At 46.3% G+C, this 10,049-nt stretch overlaps 1 protein-coding gene across 1 annotated transcript in view; it reads right to left on the bottom strand.

Annotated features, from left to right (window-relative positions):
* Window positions 1–4,592: 4,592 nt before the first annotated feature.
* Window positions 4,593–10,049, bottom strand: part of LOC108517025 (protein SSX5-like) — a 41,074-nt gene continuing 35,617 nt past the window's right edge. The window contains exons 7-8 of the mRNA XM_017854809.1: window positions 5,465–5,542; window positions 4,593–4,693 (exon numbers count right to left, since the gene is read on the bottom strand). Coding sequence (XP_017710298.1) covers window positions 4,593–4,693; window positions 5,465–5,542 — 179 coding nt within the window. The remainder of the gene's footprint in view (window positions 4,694–5,464; window positions 5,543–10,049) is intronic.

Here is a 10,049-nt window from a genome sequence, read left to right as displayed (position 1 = left end):
TAGAAATGTCTTTCTTCAGGGCCTTGGAGCCATCTCTTTGAAATGTGAACCTCGAGGAAGATGATGTCCCTGTCTCCTTGTCACCCGGGGAGTTCAGCCTAGGTGCCTTGCTCCAAACTGTAAGCACCTGCTTGTCATGGAGATGTGAGTTTTATTTTTCCTTCAGATAAAGGCAATTAACTAGCACAGATTGGTACTCCAGTTACCCGGTGAACTTAGGACTTGCCTGGGAGTAGTTTTCACCCTTGGCTGCTGCTGTACAACCAGGCCAGTTAGCTACATATCTGGACTCTCCGGTTTCTGCTACCACTTTTTTGATTGTTTGTTTTTTTTTTTGTTTGTTTTTGAGGTGGAGTCTTGCTCTGTCGCCCAGGCTGAAGTGCTGGTATGATCTCAGCTGACTACAACCTCTGCCTCCCGGGGTCAAGTGATTCTCCTGCCTCAGCCTCCCGAGTAGTTGGGATTACAGGCGCGTGCCACCATGCTGGGCTAATTTTTGTATTTTTAGTAGAGACGGGGTTTCACCATGCTCGCCAGGCTCGTCTCAAACGGCTGACCTCATGATCGCCTGCCTTGGCCTCCCAAAGTGATGGGATTACAGGGGTGAGCCACCACATCCGGCCTCTGCTACCACTTTTGGATTGTATGAAACACTACACTTCAAAGTGTGGGATCTGGCTTCCCAGACAGCTGTCAAAGGGGCAGGTGATACAATCAAGAAGCGTGGGGGAGTTTGTGCCTGTAGGGTAAATTTTGACCAATAAGAAAAATAACCAGGAGTGAGAGCCAGGTATGTAAACTCCCTCTCCTTTCCTCTCTCCCTGCACCGTTCCAAGCATGGTTTCTCAGTATAGTCTGTCTAGAGGTGTCCTGTATGGCCCAAAGCCTGTTTCCTTGGGAACCTGAGCAAAGTGATGGGAATCCACACACTCGAAGACAGTGCTAAGTATTGTGGAGGACCCAGATCTGGGCAGAGGAAAATTATCCCAGTAAGGAAAAGGACAATTTAGGATTCGGAATAGAGAGAAGGACTAGAAAAACCAGTAGTAGAATACCTTATGGATAGTATTTTGGAGAAAAAGGCAGTTCTGGTGATTTTTACAGTTAACTGCTCAGCTCTGTAAAATGTATACTTCTTTTCTTTCCATCAATCTCGCCTATGAAATTGCCCATAAATTATCCTTTTTAAACTATCTATTGCCTGTGAAGTGAATTTTTTTTCTTTTTCTTTTTTATCTAGAGATAGAGTCTCTGTTGCCCGTGCTGGAGTGCAGTGGCACGATCTCAGCTCACTGCAATCTCTGCCTGCCAAGTTCAAGTGATCCTGCCGCCTCTGCTGCCCTAGTAGCTAGGACTACAGGCACAAACCACCAATGTCTGGCTTTTTTTTTTTTTTTTTAGTCGGGAGCTTTATATACTCAAGGAACCTAAGGAAAAATGTTCCCTGTCATGACTCACAATCTTCCAGCCACCCTTCCTTGCACCTGTCTTGTGGGCTGGGGACCCAACTTATGGATTCCATCTTCCCAGGGAGGAAAAAAAAATCAAATCCTTCCATATCTGTTTTAGGGAACCCTCTCCTCTATTTGCATGGAGGATAAGGCTCTCGATATCTAGAATTGGAATGTTACATTTGTGTAATACAGAACTATATTGGGATAAAATAGAATTTGTTTCCTCTGAGACACAGGTAGAAGTACGTCCACACTGACCTGGGTGGCAGCCACCTCTTCCTGCAGTGCCAGGCAGGGCATGCTCACACATCTGGGGAAACTCTGCTGCTCATGGAGCTCCACAGCCTCCTTCCTGGCACCCTGTCCCTCTGGTGGCTGTGACAGCCCACACTTGGCCTTGGGTCTCCCCTGCTTCTTTGCCTGCCCCTCTTCTGCCCACCCTGCATATCTCTGTCTCCCACTGTCCCCACTATGACCACGATTGCCTCTCCCTCCCTGCACTCTCCCTCTCTGAGGGTTCCTTGTCTTGTGAAAATGAACCCACAGCCTCTACCTTGCGACTGGGGACAGAACCCTGGGCTTTGTTCAGTTCTCCCTCCCTCCATCACACACACCTGTCCTCCTTAATGTTTCCGAAGCCAGTGAGCTCCAAACTCAGCCCCTGGTGCACCTGCCAGCTGTGGGACCTGTGACAAGACGTCTGTCATCTGTCTGAGACTCCATCTTTCATCTATCATATAGGCATAATGATGACAGTGTCCTCCTTCCAAGGCTGGGGAGAACCAGGAGGCCAAGATAATGGGACACAAATGGGAAAAACAGCTTCAATCCTGCCTCCACCTGGGGCTGGTGTTTCAAGTCCGTTGTGTGTGAATGGAGCTTTGATGTCTCCATTCACACACAATGGTTTGTTCTAAAATAGACTCCCCTCTGCCCTTCCCTTCCCCACAACTGTTTCCCCTCTGCACCATATAACAGTAACTGTGAGAAAGCGCTGTCCCATTCCAAATCATCGTCCCTACCCCAGCCCCCAGGCCCTTGGTTGGTGAGACCCTTGATGGGCAGTCTCATGCTTCTGTCCAGGGGACTTTCCCACCGTTGCTCCCCTGCATGGAGACTAAGTGGACTCTTCTATTCCCTGTCCATCACAGGGTCTACCGTGCACGCATCTTCCTCATTCCTCCACATTCCCCAGATGACGATATCGTCTGTGTCTCCTCCCACATATTCCCAAATGGACCGTCCCAGACCTTGAACTTGAAAATGGTTCAGAGAGCGAAGGCCAAGATGCCCAACCACTGCTGCAGAATCCTGCTCCAGGACTGAAGTGTATGGTCTCTATCAAAATAAAAACTGGAGGCCAGGTGTGGAGGTTCATGCTTATAATCCTAGTACTTTAGGAGACGAAGGTGGGAGGATCACTTGAGACCAGGAGTTCAAGGCTGCATTGAGCTATCATCATGCCACTGCACTCCAGCCTGGACGGAGCAAGACCCCTTCTGTAGAAAAAACAGACAAACAAACCAACAACTGGAAACATCCTCCTCTAGAATGGTGGTCAGGAACATCTGTCTGTCTTGTCCCCTAATGCCTCTCCATCACCTAGAACAGCGCTCAGCACGAGGATGCACTCATTAGGTTTTTGTTGAATAAATGACTCCTTTGACACAGCAATTCCACTTCTAAGAATCTTTCCTAAAGAAATATTCACACACGTGCACAGACCTGTGTGCACAATAATGAGAGAAGCAAACAACTGGGGAACTTTTGCAAAGGTTTATTAACTGTCAGTGACTGATATGGGGAATCAGAGGAGGGGAGTACGTGCTGAACAGGAAACAGATTGAGGGGGGCTTGACCAGGACACATGGCAATGGGGAAAAGCATATGGGAGATGCTTATACTGGTACTTGGAGTGTGTGTGTGTCTGTGTGTGCACGTGCCTGTGTGGTGTGTAAATGCAGAGGAGAAAATCGGAAATTAAACACTCAGATCTGCCCTCAGTAGTCACATCTGGGGAGAGAGGAGGGTAGTGCTATTCTATGCAGAGAATACCTGACAATACCTGTTTTCTAAGGTACGTGCATGGATGCACAAACCAAAATATGCATTAAGTATGTCTTGCTCATCAATGAAAACGCTAATATCTAACATAATGGCACACTGTAAGAAAACACAACGGAAACACTAACATGGAACTCTTGGCACCCTAAAAAAATGACACTCAACTTTTCACGATTGTGAACATTTGCTTAAACTTGCTATACACCTGATGACGAGGGATCTGCAGCCATGCTCATATTCATGTAAGGTCACCATGCTCTGCTTCTCATCTGGGGCATGTGTCATATCCCTGAGCCGAGGCAAGAAGAGAGAAGGAAAGTAAGTGGCAGTGAGTTCCCACCACGTGACGACTCAATCTCAACTCCTCCTGACCTGCAGACCCTGCACACTCCGATTCTGCCCTACCTCAGGACCTGCACAAGCCTTCCATGGTTCCTCGAAGTGAACCATCTGCTCATGCCACAGTGACTTCCTCGCCTGGATTATCAATTCCTAGGCTAGAGGAAGGTGTGGCCCGCATATCAGGGCTGATCTGGGGTTTGGGAGCCCACAGCATCCTGGGTAGGGAGGATCCCTGGATATACAGGGCAGGGAGTAGAAAGAGCATGGGAAATTGCTCAGGTGTGTTGACTTATGCCTGTAAACCCAGGACTTTGGGAGGTAGAGGTGTGCGGATCACGAAGTCAGGAGTTCAAGAATAGACTAACATTGTGAAACCCCATCTCTACTAATAATACTAAAAAAAATTAACTGGGCATGTTGTGCTGCACCTCTAATCCCAGCTACTCAGGAGGCTGAGGTAGGAGCATCCTTTGAACCCGGGAGCTGGAGGTTGCAGTGAACCCAGATCATGCCACTACAGTCCAGCCTAGGCAACAGAGCAAGACTCCCTCTCAAAACAAAAGAAAAAGAAAGAGCATGAGAAATCTCTTCATTCAGCCTCAGCTCTGTACCCTAGAAAATTATGAGAAGGGAATGATTTGGGGAACAAGTGGTAAGATGGGATACCGGTACTGTAACAGAATAGCACATCTGCAGGGATGTGGGGAATGAGCCGAAAGTTCACTTACGGAGTTACTCGTCATCTTCCTCGGGGTCGCTGATCTCTTCATAAATCGCCAGCTGCTTTCTCTCACGCAGTCTGTGGGTCCAGGCATGTTTCCCCCTTTTGGGTCCTGTGATGGAGAAGAGTTGGAAGATGAGGGTTGGGTAGGCTGGAGAGTGTTAGGCTCTGTTTTCTCCAAAAAAGGAGATGCCTCCCCAGTCCCAAGTGCCCATGGGCCTTCTTCATCCAGTTTTTCACATTCTCTGGCTTACAGAGGCTGACAGCTTAGACCCACACCAATACAGGCCAAATGCCAACGAAAGTTTTAGCTTCTGCCTCCTTCCGTTGTCAGGTTTAGATTCCCAACATCTTCACTTACGGGAACATTCACCCATTCCTCCTTTCATTCAGCACATATTTAAGGGCATGCGGTCATACCTTGTTTTATAGCACCTCATTTTTATAGTGCTTCACAGAAACTGCAATGTTTTTTTTTTTAAATTCTCACCAATTTTACACTTTTCCATTATTACTATATCTGTTATGGTGATCTGTCATCAGTGAGCTTTGAGGTTATTATTGCAATTGTTCTTGTTGAATTTAGTCTTTTAAAATAGTTTTTGTTTTTTATTTTGTGGGTCCACTGTAGGTGTATATTCTTATGGGGTATGTGAGATGCTTTGACACAGGCATGCCATGCGTAATAATCACATCTTGAAAAATAGGGTCTCCATCCCCTCAACCGTTTATCCTTGGTTACAAGCAATCCATTTACACTCTTTTAGTTTTTTTTTTTTTAAATGTACAATTAAGTTATTATTGACTATAATCACAGTGTTGTGTGAAATTGTTTTGCAGGTAACAGGAACTGCACCCATAGGAGATGACAAGCTTAATCGACCAATGTTGTGTGTGTTCTGACTGCTCCACGGATGAGCTGTTCCCCGTCTCTCTTCCTTTTCTTGGGCCTCCCTATTTCCTGAGACACAGCAATACTGAAATTAGGACGATTAAGAACCCTACAATGGCCACTAAGTGTTCAAATGAAGGGAAGAGTCGCATGTCTCTCACTTTAAATCAGAAGCTAGAAAAGGCTAAGCTTAGTGAGGAAGCATGCGAAAGCCAAGATAGGCTGAAAGCTCGACCTCTTGTGCCAAACAACCAAGCTGTGCATGTAAAAAAAAAAAAAAAAAAAAAAAAAAAAAAAAAAAAAAAAAAAAAAAAAAAAAAAAAAAAAAAAAAGTTCTTGAAGAAAATAATAGTATATAATGCAAAGGAAAAGTTCTTAAAGGAAATAATAATAGTAATACTCCAGTGAACACATGAATAAGAAAGCAAAACTACCATACTGCTCAAATAGATAAAGTTTGGGTGGTCAGTATGGAACATGAAACCAGCCACAACACTCCCTTAAGCCGAAGTCTAACTCAGAGCAAGACCAGAACTCTCCACAAGTCCATGAAAGCTGCGAGAGGTGAAGAAGCTGCAGAAGAAACATGTGAAGCTAGCAGAGGTTGATTCATGAGGTTTAAGGAAAGAAGCTATTCCCATAACCTAAAAGTGCAAGGTGAAGCAGCAAATCCTGATGGAGAAGCTGCAGCAACTTATCCAGAAAATCTAGCTAAGATCACTGATGAAGGTGGCTACACTAAGCAACAGACTTTCAATATAGATAAACTAGCCTCCTGTTGGAAGGTGATGCCATCTAGGACTTTCATAGCTAGAGAGGATTGACTCCAACTTTGAAAGTAGTTCTACTGTGAGTAAAATGCTATCCAATAGCATCACATATTATAGAGATATGCTTCATGAAAGGAATAACTAATCGATATGGCAAATTTCATTGTGTTCTTTTAAGAACTGCCACAGCCACTCCAACCTTCAGCAACCACCACATTGATCAGTCAGCAGCCATCAACACCGAGGCAAGATCCTCCACCAGCAAAAAGAGTGTGACTCACTGAAGGCTCAGAAGTTTGTTAGCATTTTTATACAATGAATTATTTTAAAATTAAGGTATGTACATTTTAGACATAGCACTATTGCACACTTAGTAGACTACAGTGTAGTGTAAATGTAATGTTTTATGCACTGAGAAACAAAAAAAAAAATCTTTATTGCAGTGGTCTGGAACTGAACCTGCAATATCTTGAAGTACACCTGTATTGGGTATCACGTATTGAGCTAAGTAAGATATGATCCCAGGTTATCAAAGATAGAATTGCTTGAGCACATTTCATGTCATCAGGCTTCTAGATTTAATTTAATGCCTCCAAACAATTTATGAACTATGATTCTTTATTTCCATCTTATGGACTAGGAATCTGGAATTGATAAAATTTGGAAGACTTGACCCAAGTCACATGGTTTTTTATATGGATGACAACTCCAGTCTGTGTCTCTGGAAGTCATGTCTAACATCTCAACTGGCGCTGGGCAAGCTCCTCAGCCCAGCCTGGACCCAGGCTTGTCTGGGATCCATGCCACACACCCAGTCCACACACCTGAACATAGCCAGGGAAGCCAGAGGNAGTGGCATGATCTGGGTTCACTGCAACCTCCAGCTCCCGGGTTCAAAGGATGCTCCTACCTCAGCCTCCTGAGTAGCTGGGATTAGAGGTGCAGCACAACATGCCCAGTTAATTTTTTTTAGTATTATTAGTAGAGATGGGGTTTCACAATGTTAGTCTATTCTTGAACTCCTGACTTCGTGATCCGCACACCTCTACCTCCCAAAGTCCTGGGTTTACAGGCATAAGTCAACACACCTGAGCAATTTCCCATGCTCTTTCTACTCCCTGCCCTGTATATCCAGGGATCCTCCCTACCCAGGATGCTGTGGGCTCCCAAACCCCAGATCAGCCCTGATATGCGGGCCACACCTTCCTCTAGCCTAGGAATTGATAATCCAGGCGAGGAAGTCACTGTGGCATGAGCAGATGGTTCACTTCGAGGAACCATGGAAGGCTTGTGCAGGTCCTGAGGTAGGGCAGAATCGGAGTGTGCAGGGTCTGCAGGTCAGGAGGAGTTGAGATTGAGTCGTCACGTGGTGGGAACTCACTGCCACTTACTTTCCTTCTCTCTTCTTGCCTCGGCTCAGGGATATGACACATGCCCCAGATGAGAAGCAGAGCATGGTGACCTTACATGAATATGAGCATGGCTGCAGATCCCTCGTCATCAGGTGTATAGCAAGTTTAAGCAAATGTTCACAATCGTGAAAAGTTGAGTGTCATTTTTTTAGGGTGCCAAGAGTTCCATGTTAGTGTTTCCGTTGTGTTTTCTTACAGTGTGCCATTATGTTAGATATTAGCGTTTTCATTGATGAGCAAGACATACTTAATGCATATTTTGGTTTGTGCATCCATGCACGTACCTTAGAAAACAGGTATTGTCAGGTATTCTCTGCATAGAATAGCACTACCCTCCTCTCTCCCCAGATGTGACTACTGAGGGCAGATCTGAGTGTTTAATTTCCGATTTTCTCCTCTGCATTTACACACCACACAGGCACGTGCACACACAGACACACACACACTCCAAGTACCAGTATAAGCATCTCCCATATGCTTTTCCCCATTGCCATGTGTCCTGGTCAAGCCCCCCTCAATCTGTTTCCTGTTCAGCACGTACTCCCCTCCTCTGATTCCCCATATCAGTCACTGACAGTTAATAAACCTTTGCAAAAGTTCCCCAGTTGTTTGCTTCTCTCATTATTGTGCACACAGGTCTGTGCACGTGTGTGAATATTTCTTTAGGAAAGATTCTTAGAAGTGGAATTGCTGTGTCAAAGGAGTCATTTATTCAACAAAACCTAATGAGTGCATCCTCGTGCTGAGCGCTGTTCTAGGTGATGGAGAGGCATTAGGGGACAAGACAGACAGATGTTCCTGACCACCATTCTAGAGGAGGATGTTTCCAGTTGTTGGTTTGTTTGTCTGTTTTTTCTACAGAAGGGGTCTTGCTCCGTCCAGGCTGGAGTGCAGTGGCATGATGATAGCTCAATGCAGCCTTGAACTCCTGGTCTCAAGTGATCCTCCCACCTTCGTCTCCTAAAGTACTAGGATTATAAGCATGAACCTCCACACCTGGCCTCCAGTTTTATTTTGATAGAGACTATACACTTCAGTCCTGGAGCAGGATTCTGCAGCAGTGGTTGGGCATTTGGCCTTCGCTCTCTGAACGATTTTCAAGTTCAAGGGCTGGGACTGTCCATTTGGGAATATGTGGGAGGAGACACAGACGATATCGTCATCTGGGGAATGTGGAGGAATGAGGAAGATGCGTGCACGGTAGACCCTGTGATGGACAGGGAATAGAAGAGTCCACTTAGTCTCCATGCAGGGGAGCAACGGTGGGAAAGTCCCCTGGACAGAAGCATGAGACTGCCCATCAAGGGTCTCACCAACCAAGGGCCTGGGGCTGGGGTAGGGACGATGATTTGGAATGGGACAGCGCTTTCTCACAGTTACTGTTATATGGTGCAGAGGGGAAACAGTTGTGGGGAAGGGAAGGGCAGAGGGGAGTCTATTTTAGAACAAACCATTGTGTGTGAATGGAGACATCAAAGCTCCATTCACACACAACGGACTTGAAACACCAGCCCCAGGTGGAGGCAGGATTGAAGCTGTTTTCCCATTTGTGTCCCATTATCTTGGCCTCCTGGTTCTCCCCAGCCTTGGAAGGAGGACACTGTCATCATTATGCCTATATGATAGATGAAAGATGGAGTCTCAGACAGATGACAGACGTCTTGTCACAGGTCCCACAGCTGGCAGGTGCACCAGGGGCTGAGTTTGGAGCTCACTGGCTTCGGAAACATTAAGGAGGACAGGTGTGTGTGATGGAGGGAGGGAGAACTGAACAAAGCCCAGGGTTCTGTCCCCAGTCGCAAGGTAGAGGCTGTGGGTTCATTTTCACAAGACAAGGAACCCTCAGAGAGGGAGAGTGCAGGGAGGGAGAGGCAATCGTGGTCATAGTGGGGACAGTGGGAGACAGAGATATGCAGGGTGGGCAGAAGAGGGGCAGGCAAAGAAGCAGGGGATGCCCAAGGCCAAGTGTGGGCTGTCACAGCCACCAGAGGGACAGGGTGCCAGGAAGGAGGCTGTGGAGCTCCATGAGCAGCAGAGTTTCCCCAGATGTGTGAGCATGCCCTGCCTGGCACTGCAGGAAGAGGTGGCTGCCACCCAGGTCAGTGTGGACGTACTTCTACCTGTGTCTCAGAGGAAACAAATTCTATTTTATCCCAATATAGTTCTGTATTACACAAATGTAACATTCCAATTCTAGATATCGAGAGCCTTATCCTCCATGCAAATAGAGGAGAGGGTTCCCTAAAACAGATATGGAAGGATTTGATTTTTTTTTCCTCCCTGGGAAGATGGAATCCATAAGTTGGGTCCCCCAGCCCACAAGACAGGTGCAAGGAAGGGTGGCTGGAAGATTGTGAGTCATGACAGCGAACATTTTTCCTTAGGTTCCTTGGG

The sequence above is a fragment of the Rhinopithecus bieti genome, unplaced genomic scaffold (assembly GCF_001698545.2).
Source record: "Rhinopithecus bieti isolate Rb0 unplaced genomic scaffold, ASM169854v2 scaffold_39970, whole genome shotgun sequence".
In the NCBI taxonomy this organism is placed as follows: domain Eukaryota; kingdom Metazoa; phylum Chordata; class Mammalia; order Primates; family Cercopithecidae; genus Rhinopithecus; species Rhinopithecus bieti.
Note: the sequence above shows the minus strand (reverse complement) of the source record. Positions and strands in the feature narration are given on the sequence as shown.